Source organism: Ursus americanus, chromosome X (genome assembly GCF_024610735.1).
Source record: "Ursus americanus isolate L20-20 chromosome X, mUrsAme1.1.p, whole genome shotgun sequence".
Classification (NCBI taxonomy): domain Eukaryota; kingdom Metazoa; phylum Chordata; class Mammalia; order Carnivora; family Ursidae; genus Ursus; species Ursus americanus.
The window spans coordinates 30,255,046-30,270,873 of NC_142164.1; the positions used below are offsets into that span (position 1 = coordinate 30,255,046).

At 43.0% G+C, this 15,828-nt stretch overlaps 1 protein-coding gene across 2 annotated transcripts in view; it reads right to left on the reverse strand.

The window, feature by feature from the left end:
* Positions 1-15,828, reverse strand: part of DOCK11 (dedicator of cytokinesis 11) — a 183,821-nt gene that overhangs the window by 23,558 nt on the left and 144,435 nt on the right. For both annotated transcript variants that reach the window (XM_087859834.1, XM_087859833.1), the window contains 3 exons: positions 15,427-15,642; positions 15,282-15,339; positions 5,660-5,766 (listed from right to left, as the gene is read on the reverse strand). In XM_087859834.1, coding sequence (XP_087715960.1) covers positions 5,660-5,766; positions 15,282-15,339; positions 15,427-15,642 — 381 coding nt within the window. The remainder of the gene's footprint in view (positions 1-5,659; positions 5,767-15,281; positions 15,340-15,426; positions 15,643-15,828) is intronic.

Consider the following 15,828-nt stretch of genomic DNA (forward strand, 5'->3'; position numbering starts at 1 on the left):
AAAAACTCAACATCCCTTCATGATATTAAAAGAGAACTCTCAGCAAACAAGAACTAGAAGGGATCGTCCTCAATCTGATAAAGGGCATCTACAAGAAACCTATAGGCTGAACACTCTTCTTCTTCTTTTTTTTTTTTTAAAGATTTTATTTATTTATCGGACAGAGAGAAAGACATGGCGAGAGAGGAAACACAAGCAGGGGCAGAGGGAGAGGGAGAAGCAGGCTTCCTGCTGAGCAGGGAGCCTGATGTGGGGCTCGATCTCAGGACCCTAAGGATCATGACATGAGCCAAAGGCAGACGCTTAACGACTGAGCCACCCAGACGCCCCAGGCTGAACGCTCTTCTTGTAAGTTTGAGAAGGAGTCAAAATGTCTGCTCTCGCTACTTAAATTTGACATGATGCAGAAGGTTCTAGCCAGTGCAACAAGGCAACAAAAAGAGAGAAAAGGCAGATAGATTGGCAAATGTAAAACCGCCTATCTGTGCAGATGACACGATTGTGTATGTAGAAAAGCCTAAGGAATACAGAGACTACGAAAACGAACACGTGTATTGAGCAAGGTTGCAGATCCTAAGATCAACAAACAAGAATCAACTCTGTTGATATATATTAGCAACAACAAATTGAGAAAGAAATCAAGCAATACTATTTACAGTGGCAGCAAAACATCAATTATCTAGCAATAAATCCAGCCAAAGTCTTTTGCCCTGAAAAATCAGCAAATACCGCTGGGGAAAATGAAAGATGACCAAAATAAATGTTCATTGAAAGAGTCAATATTGTTAAGCTTGCCACTCTCCATGTACTGATATATAAACTTAATAAAATCCCCAGAAAACTCCCAGCAGGCTATTTTGAGGAAATTAGAAAAGAGGATTCTGAATTTTATATGGAAATTCAAAGGATGTAGAAGAGCCAAAATGACTTGGGGGAAAAAAAAAAAAAGCCAGAGGGCTAACACTATCTGATTTCAAGACTTAGAAAGTTAGAGTAATCAAGATGGTGTAATAGTCATATCAAGATGGACAAATAAATCAGTGCCATAGAACAGAGTCCAGAAATAGGCTGTACACATGTAAAGAACGGAAATTTGACCAAAGCACCAAGTAATTCAATCAGGCGAAAGGAACGTTTCATTTTCCCCCATACGGTGTGAACCATCTACATAGCTGCCTTCAACCTTGACCTCTATCTAATTCCATGCGCAAAAATGAACTTTCGATTATAGACCTAAATATAAAATTTATAAACAAAGTTTATAGAAAAAAGGTAAGGGGGTGCCTGGTGGGCTCGGTCAGAGGAGCGTGTGACTCTTGGTCTCGGGGTCGTGAGTTTGAACCCCACGTTTGCTGTAGAGATTACTTAAAAATAAAATCTTAAAAAAAATGTAAGACTATACCTTTACAATCCCGAGGTAAGCAAAAATTTCTCGGACCAGACACAAAAAGAACCAACCACTAAAGATGGTAAATTGCACTTCACCAAAACCAAAACTTTTGGCTCAATAGAAGACTCAATTAAGAAATGAATAAACAAATCAAAGATCAATCTGCAGCACATATATCTGACAAAGAACTTCTATCCAGAATATATCAAAAATGCCTACAAATCAACCAAAAAATGCCATTTCTAAAACTGGGCAAAAGACTTGAACACCCATTTCACAAAAGAAGATATATGAAAGGCAAAGAAGCACATAAAAAAGGGCTCAACATCATTAGTTATCAGGAAAATATAAATAATGGGGGGCCTGGGTGGCTCCGGAGGTTAAGGGTCCGACTCTTGACCTCAGCTCAGGTCTTAATCTCAGGGTTGTGAGTTCAAGCTCTGTGTTGGGCTCCACGCCCAGTGTGGAGACTATTTAAAAAAAAAAAAGTGAAGTATAGGGGTGCCTGGGTGGCACAGCGGTTAAGCCTCTGCCTTCGGCTCAGGGCATGATCCCGGCGTTACGGGATCGAGCCCCACATCAGGCTCTTCCGCTATGAGCCTGCTTCTTTCTCTCCCACTCCCCCTGCTTGTGTTCCCTCTCTCGCTGGCTGTCTCTATCTCTGTCAAATAAATAAATAAAATCTTTAAAAAAAAAGTGAAGTATAAATTGAACATAAGAAGTAGGAAGATCGGTAGGAGAAGAAAGGGAAGAAGAGGGGGTAAACAGAGGGGGAACAAAGCATGAGAGACTATGGACTCTGGGAAACAAGGGCTTCAGAGGGGACGGGGGTGGGGGAATGGGATAGACTGGTGATGGGTAGTAAGGAGGGCACACATTGCATGGTGCACTGGGTGTTATACGCAACTAACGAATCATCGAACTTTACATCAAAAAAATAAAATAAAAACACAATGAGATACCAATTCACGCCTAATAGAATGGCAAAAATAAAAAAAAAGATTAGCCACATCAGATGTTGGTGAGGATGTGGAGCAACTGAAACTCTCATCCACTCCTGGTGGAAGTATAAAATGGTCCAACCACTTTGAAAAACTCTTTGGCAATTTCTTATAAGATTAAATACACAACTTCCCTAGGATCCAGCAATTTTACTCCCAGGTATTTACCCAAGAATAATGAAAGCAGATGTCCACAAAATGACACAGATAAGAATGTTTAGAGCAGCCTTATTCACAACAGCCCCGAACTGGAAATAATCCAAAATTCATCAGCAGGAGAATGGGTTAAAAAAAAATTAGTTATCACTATAATGGAATATTACTTAGTAATGAAAAAGAACAAACTTTTGATATACTCAACAACATGGCTGTATCTCAAAAACATTAGGTTAAGCAAAAGCAGCCAGACACAGAAGTGTATGTACTGAATGGAATGAACGCTTCCATTTTTATGACACTAATACAGGCAAAACTAATCTATGGTGATAGAAATCAGGTGGTGGGGAGGGGAGACTGACTGGAGATGGGCACAAGAGAACTTTCTGCGAGAACGGATGTGTTCTCTTCCTTGTTTCTGGTGGGAAGTTACACGGATGTGTACAACTGTCAAAATTCATCAAGCTGTTCACTTAGGAATGTGTTCATTACGTCTTTAAAAACTATTGCAAATCAAAGCTCAGAAATGCAGTTTTTGAAACAAATTAAATTTCATTATTATTGGTTTAATTCACATATTTAAATACAGGCACTAAAGAGACAACCCTTTGTACTTTTCATGTCAGTCAAGCTCATAAATCAGTCTCAGTTATTTTTCCTTTGGCTGGGGCAAGAGGAGGAAGCCTTCTTCCATAAGCAGAAACATACAAAGGCTCTTTTTGAACATGATTCTATCTGTATACATCAAATAAAATATATGAATTATTACTGTAGAACACACAAGAGTTCCAACAAATGTGCTTACATAGAAAACAGATTATAGTTCTTGACTAATAAGAAATGTTACTGTTCTCCTTGAAAGTATTAGCGTCAGGCTCAAGGCTACTTCTATGAACAGGTTAAAGCCGCTATTTGGAAGACAAGAATGGAACTTCAGTTGTGCTCAACCATTTATCTTCCACGAACTCCCCTGAATCCTTCCACTGTCAGCCCATAACAACTGGAAGGCTCTGGAAAATCATTTAAGTCTGAGTAAGGCCAAAAAATGTGAATTAACTTACCCAAGGCTTCACAGTCAAGAATTGAGCTGGAATTAAAATTCAAGTTTCTTCAGGTTCCGTTATAACTGACTTAGCAAACATGCTGTAAATATCTACTCTTCTAGGTTCTGGGGTAAAAGGTAACGTCACTGTCAAGTAGATGAGCCATCGAGCCTGACATTTTTCTAGTACTTCGTGAGTTACAAAGAGCTTTCACATTTATTTTGAAGTCACCAGGATGGTACTGTCTTTATGTTACTGCTGAGAGGAGGGACCCATATAGAAATAGCTAAAGCCTCTATGCATGTCACTTTAGCTAAATTAATTACAGCTGACTTGAGATTGTCTTATATTTAAAAAAAATTCACAGGGGCGCCTGGGTGGCACAGCGGTTAGGCGTCTGCCTTCAGCTCAGGGCGTGATCCCGGCATTCTGGGATTGAGCCCCACATCAGGCTCCTCCGCTGGGAGCCTGCTTCTTCCTCTCCTACTGCCCCTGCTTGTGTTCCCTCTCTCGCTGGCTGTCTCTCTCTCTCTGTCAAATAAATAAATAAAATCTTAAAAAAATATATATATATATAAAAATTTCACAAAGTATAATGCAGTATGCCTCTGTCACTTCCACCTGATTGCTTATACTTCTTCATACAACTCTAAGAGAATGTATTTCTACAGGACTCCAACCCCTTACATTTCAGTTTTTGTTCTTTTTTTCATCTTCCCATTCTTTGCAAACTTCTCTGTGGTTCTGTCTCTGGTTCTCTGGTTTTCACTGGCTCTGTTATCTCCCATCCTCACTCTGCTTTGGTTCTCACAGATGATTTCCAGATGTGGCCTTCTAACCCTGATCTCTCTCCTCAGATTCGGTTCCAAACTTCTAATGGCCTGACGGTTATTTCCATCTCAATACATTCCTACTTCAAATTCAACACCCATCAAAACGGAATTCGTCATCTTCCCAGGAAAATCATCCACCTGTGTCTTTTCTGGAATAACCAAGCCCAAAAGCTCAGAGCTGCCTCTGACTCTTCCCCTCCCACAGACAGCAGACCGTCCTCCTTTCTTCGTAGTGTTTCGTGACTCTGTCAGCAGGTGGGTTGCAGCCCTGACTGCCTCGTGTCTGGACTCCTGGGCAGCGTATGTCTCCCACGTCACCGCCAAATCACCCTCTCCTCTTTCTTGCTTTCATCCTGCCATTGTTCTCTCCCCAAACCTTCGAGAGCAAGTCAATATTCTGCTGAATAAAGCCCAAACATTTCAAGTTTCTCAAAAATCTGACCTCAATGATTTCTCTTCTCTGTGTGAACCCAACTGGGTTTAGCCAAAAGGATCCATTCCACTGGCCCAATGCCTTACACTGTCCCACCTCGTAGCTTTCGTCCCTGCTAGTGTCCTCCTGTTAGACTGCCTTCCTGGTGTTGCCTTTCTTCACCCCTCTCTAATCATAGCTCGCTTTTCCACCTCAGCTCAAAGGCATCTCTCTCACCTTTGACTTTACATGGAACACACTGTGTATATTAGTCAAATGGCATGGTCTTGTTTTTTTTTTCCCCCATTCCGTGTAGGTGTATCGGCTGTCCAGGTAGACACTGGAGGTCAGGGTTTAGCCCTCGCTAATTATTTTATAGCGCCTGCATCACCAGGTCCAGAGCCTTGCTCACAAGTCAATAAATATTTGTTGACTGACAACCGAAGCCGTTTGGGATTCATATGAGGTTCACAGCAGAAATTTTCCATTTTTAAGAAGACTCTTATGCATACTCTGTGTAGCTGTTACACGGTTAGCTATATTTTTTATGGAGATTTTTCCAAAGTATGTTGACCCTGATCTGGTTACTGGGATGGTAATTTGAAGATGATAAATACCGCCTCTCTAAAACCAGACAATAGGAACCGTTCCAGAGACAGGGCTCCATATTCCAAATAGGGACATCTCTGCCCCGGGCAGTTTTCATGCTTACAGTTCATCTGTCCTTAGTTACCCTCCAAATTAAGTTAGCTGTAATAATTTTTTAGTATAAATTTTAAGAAGTTAAATTTATATAACTGGCATTGCAGGTCCTGGAATCTTACTTCACTATAATGGACATCCATCATTCCAGCATCTTCTTTCATTGCTCCTTCTTCATCTATATTGGGAGTAATTTTCTTGAAGGCTGAACATCCATTAGGGAATAATTCTGTATGAATAGAAAGCAGTGAAAGGAATTTATTTTTAAAAAAGCATTTTGTAAATGACAGCCTTACAGGGACTGGTTACCCTTAAAAACAAACGCAGACATTTTTGTGCCGATCGAAGTCCTAAGTGCACTTTTCAGTCTAAAGAATTTTACAAATGATTTCCATCTACTGCACCTTTTCCCAGTCTCTTCCCCCAAAAAGAGAGCTCAAGTTACTAACAAGTAAGTCTCCTTCTTGGGCTCTGCCTGATTTCCAATGGCAAGTACAGTCAATGTTTCCCTGGTGTCATCTAACACTTCGATCCTGTATGTTTCTGGTTTGTCACCTAACCAAGGAGGGCAGGTACTTTTCAAGTAACCAGAGAATGAACTTTTGTAACCATTTCTAGTTCCTAATTTCACTGTAGAACTGGAAAAGGAAGTGGGTCTTTGGAGGAAGCCTAGCCTAGGACTTGTAAGAGAGGCAGAAAGAGAAAACCTACGGCAGGGCCGAAGCATCCTTGGAGAAAAGGGACAGACCCTGGGACAGTCAGAGCTTTCGGAGGTCGGTGGCTTCAGGTCTATCACTAATTGTGTGATTTGAGACCTGCTCTTTTCTCTAGAACTGTAAAAAGTTTCATCGGCTGTAAAACAGAGATAACAGCTACTTTATGAGAATTAAAGGAAACGCAAAGTGTTTAGACCAGAACCCAGCGTATAAGGAGTGTTGAATGAATTATTAACGACCACAGCTATCAATAAATAAATGGGCTGTTCCAAGATAGGACAATTGTTGCCAGCTGGTATAGTAAGGGAGGCGACAGCTGGACCCCTGGGAAGTAGCAAGTGGCTCAAGCTGAGAACAGCTGCCATGGGACTGTGGACCAAACGGTTCCCATCAAGCGAGAGTCTAGGTAGAGAAGGCAGGCAACGTGGCGGCCCTACACATTCTGGACAGGGGAACATGTCCAAACGACCCCTGTCATGGCCGCCTTTACCTACCCTTCCGTACGCGGGCTGTAATTGAAGAGTTATGGAAAATCCAGCCTCCTTATACAAGAATCTGCTCGTCAGTGAAAAGTGGTCACAAGCAAATAAAAACCGTTCTACAACCTCTAGAATAGTGATGCTTAGAAAGCATGATCTTCTCACAGCTAAAGCGCTGGAAAGCTTCCCGAGCTTAGAGGTTGGGGAAAAAAAAGAGGGAAGATTTAAGAGAGTCATACTTCATATTTAGGAGATTTCTCAGAATTCCAGTTAAAAAAAAAAAAGGTCATGTATCAGGGCTTGGATTTTGCCAACTCCTCTTGTCTCAATGAAAGCTAACTAGACATAGGCCGTCTGGTAGGATGCTTGACGGAGCATAAGTTATCAAGTAAGCACCTCGCTTCTGAGAGAGAGAGAGAGAGAGAGGGAGGGAGAGACGGAATTCGGGTGAGGGAAGATGGGGTTACGTCCTTTATCAAGAATGGAGAGGGGCGCCTGGGTGGCTCAGTCATTAAGTGGCTGCCTTCAGCTCAGGTCATGATCCCAGCGTCCTGGGATCGAGCCCCGCGTCGGGCTCCCTGCTCCGCTGGGAGCCTGCTTCTTCCTCTCCCACTCCCCCTGCTTGTGTTTCCTCTCGCTGGCTGTCTCTCTCTGTCAAATAAATAAAATCTTAAAAAAAAAAAAAAAAAGAACGGAGAAACCCATGGGGAGCAGTCAGTGGATTTCTGGGAAGGAAGGAGAGGCAGAAATGAAAATGAGATTTACTTTGACTCAATGGACTTTAGGGCCATATTTGTTCAAAGAAATTAGGTAATAAAAGACACTGAAGATAGGGCATGACACACTTCGATTCTGAAGATAAGCACGCCTACGATGGTCTGTCATGGACTTCTAGGAGCACTCTATCCAAAGCGCTGGACCGCAGCAGGATAAGGAACCCGCACCAGATGTAAATCAATACATCATTTCCTTCTTCGACGAAGTCTGCGGGGGGGGGGGGATGTCTGCTGAACTAAACATGATCAGGGCCATAGCTGATTTACATTCAGGATAATACTCCTTATCTTGTTGTGGACCAGTAACAAACAGGTCTCAGACTGGCCACTCTGAGTAGTGCATTAGGAGAACATTTTGAAATGGAGGAGAAAATGTCCCAGTTGATCACCTCTGTGAAGTCAAGGGCCAGGCAGTAAGGAAGAGGGAGCCCAAACTTGAGCAAAGCGATATAGTCCTCGACCAGAGAAAAGCATCAGGCCCTGAAGGCCTCTGGCCGCTAGGTCCGTGACCAGGGAAGAAATTCCTGTCTGCTCTGAGATTTATTAAGTGATTCCCAAATCTAGGATTCTTCTAGAATGCTGGGATTTAGGGGAGGACAAAAAGAGGCACACTCCTATGCCTGAGATCAGATGAGACTAAAGCATCATGGGAGAGAGTCTCCCAGTATAAATTTTAAGTAGAAGGAGGGCAAATTATGTTGTTTTTTTCTTCTCAGAAACTGACAGGTCAACACCCACTTGGGCGTGTGTTGTCTGCTTCATCTGGCGTAAAGACTACTGTTAAGGATTGCTAGCCTCAGAGTCCACTATTCTTGCTAAGAGGTGTTATCTTGATTCCTATGCCTGATGACATAGCTCTACCTGGAGGAGACTTTATCCCCTTGTTTGCTTAAGTTATTAGCACCCACCAAACTATCCAGTGATATGAGGACCCTTCCGGTTGTGAGAGTCTTTAAAATGCTGCAAAGATTTTCAGATGAAGCAAGTTGCTGAATTAGAACTGGCCAGTGTATATACCCCAACAGAGGGAGGCATGTATTTCAGGGACCTCACATAGCCCTGTGTAGCATTATAAAAGGTGGTATTCGAGAGTCAGCTATCGATCTTTCTGGTATACGACCTGGATTCCTTGCCCTTGCCCTTTATAGCTACAGCTCCTCGATTCCCGACTGCTGTCCCACGGAAAGCAAGATGCAAACTAGGACAGACCATTACCCTGAGCACAAGCGATCCCAGGAAAAAAAGTGGGGAGGAGTTTGGAGGATGGGGAAGCAGTCCAACCCCTGATAAAATAAGACGGCTGGTCAGAAGAAGGATAAGAGGTTAAAAGTCCCGGAGGAGGGCAAAAGAGGGGAAAGGCTGTGATTAGCAAGGAATCAGGAAATAAAAAGCCTGCAGAACTTAAGCTATCAGATCCTGGGTACAAAGACTTGAGAAAGGGAGCAACATTACCCTATAAGGAATGAAAAGAACAGACTCTATGGGAAAGGAAATTCCTGTTTCTGGGTTGTTGGGGGAACCCTCTAGGATGGAAGCTTTGTTGAACCTTGGATGCCAAGTGGGGGTAGAAGAATGCAGAGACTTGACGCTTGTCTTCCCCCGGGGGTGGGGGGTGGAGGGGAGAAGTTGTGCCTGCCCTCGGGAAGAGGGAAAGGTACATAAAGTCTAACCTCCAAAGCAGGAGATCTAGAATATTTGGGGGCTCTCAGATAAAACACAAATAGGGACATTCAGACCTGATTTTTATTTTATATCCGTGGGGGTGAGAGTAACGAACAGCCAGCAAGCATCAGCGCTTAGAGGTAACTTAGGTAAAAGGCAGAGAAGGATAATCCCGAAGGTCTCTCTGGTTGGAAGAGCAAGAGCTTCGGCTGACTGAGAGAAGTAGGGGTGCGGGTGGCAGGGAGAACTGCACATCTCCTTCCCCTTTCCCTTCTAGTCCAGCGCCTGAAACAGGAAAAAAAGGATCTAGAAAGAGGCCATTGCTGGTGTTCTGGGGTTCGCCCCGGAGGTGGGGGAAGCGGCCGGAGCCTTCGCTTGCTTAGGCAACCACCCAATGGGACGAACTAGTTTTTCTTCCTTAAAAACTCTAAGCAGGAGAACATCTGTCTCCAATTCGTGAGCAGGTAATATTTCATTTCATCTTGATTAAAAGAAGTGCTTCATAATGACTTCAAGGGAAATGGCATAGGAGTTTGAGAAAGCAAAACGTTTGCAACTGAGATGTCAAAGATTCAAAGCACATTCTAACTCTCCTTCCCTTTTGTCTTCAATATCAAAGGACACTTCACAGTAGAAAACAAAGTGTTGTAGAATTGCTTAACTCTTTTTGTGAAGTCTGCCTGTCTTTAAGTGTTAATAAAACTTTCTTTCCCCCCTTCAGTTCTGCACTCAACTGTACTTTTATCTACCCAGTAAATATCCAGCTCTTACCTAGATCCTGAAGTTCTCAGACCAGATAACAGGTTAACGGATTAAGTTTTTAACTTGTGTTTTCAGTTAGTAGTCCGCATTGGTATAACTAGCATAGTTTAATCTGCTAATCACCAACAGAAGGTGTTCTGGATCATCAGAACGACTAAAGTCAAGGGTGGGCGGAGCCCTGAGGATTTTACTACTGCCACCACTTTGGAATAAGCTTTGCTAGTTTAAGCCAGTAGGATTTTCCAAGTTTAAAAATAGATGGCAGCTATAAATAAATATGTAAACTCCTAAATTTAACATGATGTTTTGTTTAAAATGCTAAACATTTTTTCCTACTTGGAGAGGGGCCCCTTGATTTCTATGAAGGGTAAACTCTAAAAAACCTCGAAGGGATTATGAAATAAATATTTACATGGGGGATGGGCAAAATGGGTGAAGGGGCATGGGAGAGACAGGCTTCCAGTTATGGGATGAAAAAGTCACGGGAATAGAAGGCACAGCACAGGGAATGGAGTCACTCGTACTGCAATAGCGTCGTACGGTGACAGATGGGAGCTGCACTCGTGGTGAGCGGAGTATGACGTACAGAGAAGTTGAATCACTACGTTGTACACCTGAAACTAGTTTAACGTTGTGTGCCAACTGTACTCAAATTTTTAAAAAATGTTTTTAAGCACTATTTACACTTACTGAAACATATCACACTATTTGGCGTTCAGGCTAGCTGCCTCAAGCTGGTGTCCAAAACTCACAGCAATATTTATATTCTATTTTAGTTGCTATTTTGTCCAGTCTTATATATCTAAAGCTTAAGGATTGATAATGGAGAGGAATAATTCTTGATCTTTGCTTAACTGTAGGGTCTTTGGACTTGTGGAAACAAATTCTAGGGAAATAATTTAATATTTTTAACCATTTTCGGTGGACACAAAACTCTTACTGCAGATTTCTCTAATTAAAAAGAGGAGATAATTTAACCTCATTTATCTGAAAAATACACCTAAAAATGTATTAGTGTATTTAGAGTTCTCATATTACTTTATTTGGAATTACAGGTGTACAATTTCAATATTTATTTTGGCTGTAATTTCACGGGCAGACCAGAGACGTAGAAAAAAAACCTTAACCGGGGCCTTCTTTTGGTAAGTAAGATTTTTCCATAAAAACCACATACCTACTGAAAGGAGAAACTAGAGTATGCTGATTTTAAACACATGGATTGTTAAAAAAATATTTCAGTATCAAACAGAAAGTGTTCATTTAAAATATAAGTAAAATGAATCTACATTTTAGTCATGACATCATGCTTAGGAAGACTCGTTTTAGAAAGAGGTTCTCCTGGGACCGCAGGGTGGCTCAGTCAGTTGAGCGTCTGCCTTCGGCTCAGGTCATGATCTCAGGGTCCTGGGATCAAGTTCCACGTCAGGCTCTTTGCTTAGTATGGAGCCTGCTTCTCCCTCTGCCCCTCCCCCCACTCGTGCTCTCTCTCTCTCTCTCTCTCTCTGTCTCTCTCTGACAAATAAATAAATAAAATCTTAAAAAAAAAAGAAAGAAAGAAAGAAAGAAAGAGGTTCTCCCACATGGGTGCTATTATATGAGGCAATCGAACACTGAGCCTTCGATGTAAAATGAAAGCCATATAGTTAACTGTAGAAATTCTGGAGTTAAAAAACAAAAACAAAGCAAAACATGGCCGTGTTCTCATAGACCAAGCCAGAGTGATGGGACTCCCACAAGATGGTTTCATTTTGCCCCCATGTTGCTCATTCAACTGCCTTAAAGGAAGTAGCCTGACCATTACGAGAGATAGTGGAAGGTTTCTTTGCAATATTCATTGCCGATCAATTTTTAAACCTAGCTCAACCGCTGTACTACGTGAGTAGTTTTTACAGTAGTAGCCAGCAATACTGTTTTCGGAAAGGGAAGCTTTTGGGCAGATTCTTGAATTACACCTGCTGGATCCTGAAGCCCTTCAAGACCACTGATTCCCTTTTTGTTTCGTGCTCCGGCCCCACTCCAGACCTCCCCGCCAGTTCTATTGACACAATTGATATATAACACTATGTAAGTTTAAGGTGTGTGTGTTGATCTGATACATGTCTATTGTGAAACGATGACCACAGCAGTGTTAACACCACACATAATTACCATCTGGGGGGGAGATGAGAATATTTAAGATCTACTCTCTCAGCAACTTGCAAGTAGATAATACAGTATTGTTAACTATAATCACTGTGCTGTGCATTAGAGCTCCACAATTTATTCATCTTAGAACTGAAAGTTTCTACCCTTTGACCAACATCTTCCGGTTTTCCCCACCCTCCCCAGCCCCTGGCAACTACCATTCCATTCTCTGCTTCTGTGAATTCAACTTTTTAGATGCTACATGAACGTGAGATCATACAGTGTTTGTCTTTCTCTCTCTGACTCATTCCACTTAGCAGAGCACCCTCAGGGTCCATTCATATTGCCTAAACTGGCGGGATTTCCCTTTTCTCGTGGCTGAATTACATTCTATTGTGTATATGTGCACATCTTTATACATTCATATGGATCCATTTCATATGTTTTCGTGTTGCTAATTAGCATCTTTTCATTTCAGCTTGAAGAACTCCTTTCAGCATTTCTTGCAAGGCAGGTCTAGTGGCGATGAACTCCTTCAGTTTTTGTTTGCCTGGGAACATCTTTATCTGTCCTTCATTTCTGAAGGACAACTTTGCTGGAAAGAGTGCTCTTGACGGGCAGTTTTATTCTTTCAGTGCTCTGAATAGATCATCCCGATCTCTCCTCTCCTACAAGGTTCTGCTGAGAAATCCACTGAAAACCTCGAGCGGGTTCCCTTGTAAGTTACAAACTTATTTTCTCTTAGGATTCTTTGTCCTTTGACACTTATTGACACTTAGGATTCTTTGTCTTTTGATAGATTTACTATAATGTGTCTTTGGAGCAGCTCTCTTTATGTTGAGTTTTTTGGGGATCTATGAGCCTCGTGAACATGGGTGTCCAAATCTCTCCCTAGATTTGGGATGTTCTCAGCCATTATTTCTTGAAATAAAAGCTTTCTGTCTCCTTCTCAGACTAAGAAATTCACAGATTGTTTCTTTTGATGCTGTCCTGAAGATCGCCCACATAGGCTTCTTCACTCTTTCACATTTTTTTGTCCTTTGTTCTCCTCTAATGAGATAATTTTGATGTTCTCTGCTGATGAGATAATTTTAAAGGTCCTGGCTTCTTCTATTTTTTTAAAAAAAGATTAATTTATTTGGGGGGGGGGAGGGTAGAGGGAGAAGGTGGGAGAATCTCAAGCAGACTCCCCACTGAGCACGGAGCCTGCCCTAAGGACCCTGAGATCATGACACGGGCCTAAACCACGAGTCGGCTGCTTAACTGACTGAGCCATCCAGGTGCCCCATCAAAGGTCCTGGTTTCTAATTCACGGATTAGTTCTTCTGCTTGATCCATTCTGCTGGTAATGCTCTCTGTTGCATTTTTTTCACTTCACTCATTGTATTCTTCGGTGCCAGAATTTGTGTTTCCTTAAAATTTTCTATGCTTAACTTCTTGTTTTGTTCTCGTATTTGCTGATTTCATGACTTGTCTTTCTGTTTTATTGCAGCCCATTAAGCTTCCTTAACACAGCTGTTTTGAATTCTTGATGAGGTAAATTGCAGAGCTCCTGGTCTTTGGCATCGGTTACTGGAAGACAACTGTGGTCCTTTGGTGGTGTCATGCTTCCTTCGTTTTTCCTGTTCTCTGAAGTCTTGCATCTGAAGTAGCAGTCATCTCCAACCACCTTTACTGACTGACTTCGGGAGAGAAATACCTTCCCTCTGCCCTGCTAGGGAGTCTGTGGCTTTCACAGACTTCCTATGGATATCCTTGCTTCACACTTCTTGCTCCCCTTTGTGGCAGATTTCTTGAGCTTGTAGGCCTTCTCTCCATCATGCAATGCACCAGGCCCGGTGCAAACAGCTCCCTTTTGCTCTCTCAAGGGTGGCGCTAAAGTTTTCAAGTCTGTGATCCCTTAGTGGCCCACAGATTCTGGATGGCTTTATGGTCGTCTGCGAAAGCTTGCTCTCGCCAACCATCAGGAGAACACACAAGGAGGCGACTACAGGATAAAGGAGTGTGTGGTTTAGACGCACAGAGCACGAAGAGTGCCTGTGGGCGAGATGGGGCTTGGAGGGGGGGAATCCATGAGCTAAGTGTCCCTAGTGCCTTGTTGGCGGGCTTCTGGATGGAGCCTGCAATGCAGCTAATAGGATCCCTGTCTTTTTAATGCCCCCTCTAGGAGTCCTACCTGCAGCACTCCCCGCCTCTTCCCGCCCCCAGTCATGCGGCTCATGAGCCGGGACTCTGGCGGGGCGAGAGAGAAGTGGGCCTCTTTGGCGGGTCCTGTACTGCTGGGGAAGCCAAGTGCCCACTCACAGGCTCTCGCCTTTTTCCACCAAAGAAATCATGGGGGAGAAGGTCTCTCTTGGCACTGGCTGTGCCACCTTGAGGAAGAGGGGACACGAGTTAAGTCAAACTGTTCCTTTTTCCCACCCCAAGGCATCCAAACTTGTATCTGTTTTGCTCCAAAGGCATGCTAGAATTTCTCAACTGGACCCCTGGACTTGCACCAAGGTCCTCTCATCTGTGGATGACTGTCTAAGGCACTGTTCTCCAGGGACTATCAGCTCGCAGCTGAGAAGGGCCAGGGCCAGCTCATGAGCCACTAAGCTCAGGAGCCCCATCCGGGACCAAGGTCCGTCTGCCTGTTATCTAATGCACGGGTGGGTGAGATTTGATCCCAGGTCCCGTGGCACACAGTGCTAGATCCCACAGCTCCCACGGAGGCACTTCTGTCCACGGATAGATGCCAAATTGTTGGGGCGGGTATACAAACAAGGGACAACTTATTGGGCCATCTTGCTGATGCGCTGACTCCCTTTTAATACCAAAGTACTGGTGCACTAAAGTGGCTACAGAGATATCATCTGTGGGCAGTTTTTGGTGAAGTTGAGACAGATGAGGGAAAAACAAATGATCTACATTAATCAGAGCTTCTCAGGAGCCCTGAGAAGAATTTAGTCGGTGGCAGTCTTCCAGGGAGACGGTCTTGGAAAATAAACACTGGGCATCAGGCCTGGCCCTGTACTATTGAACTTATACTCTTCATGGAAGCAGAAGGCAAAATGAATAATCCAGTTTTCTTTTATAACAACTTCTGTTTAACGTGGAATGGGGCTAAAGGTGAACATGGTTTTCGGAGCTCAACGACATCACACTCCCAGTCGCAAGCTACAAACATAAAAACTCTTGCGCTGGTGGAAATCCTCCCTGTGTCTAAGAACAGAAGTAGCTTACTTTTTCGGTGAAGAAACTCTGCAACCAGAGCTGCCACGTGGACGTAGCACATTGCTGCCTGGAAAGGAGGACAAAGAAAGAACGGTCAGCCTGTGTTCTGGGGTCTTTGCAGGATTGTGTTCAGAACAAAGTCTTAAGTCGTCACCTCTGAAAAATCGCCATTCTTTATATGAATCTTGGCCATGCTATCCAGCCAGGTTTTCCTGAGCTCTGGGGTGCTTGCATAGGACTTGGCTAAGCTATACTGGAGATCAATGAGCATTTCAGGATCTTTCTCATGCTCCTTCATTTGAGCGGTGGCCATGAGAACGGTACGGATTCTCTTGGTCAAGTCTTTGACTTCTGTGGGAAAAGCAGTTGCCTAATTTCAAAACAAACAAACAAAAAGACATGTTGATTAATATTATCAACGTGCTCTAAGCCTTGGCATCCAATCCTGGGAATAACGTGATTTATGTTCCTCGTTACAGTTCTTGGTATTTGGTTCTTGGTATATTGTATGTCTAAAGAGCTTTATTTTATTTTATTTTTTAAGTAGGCTCCAAGC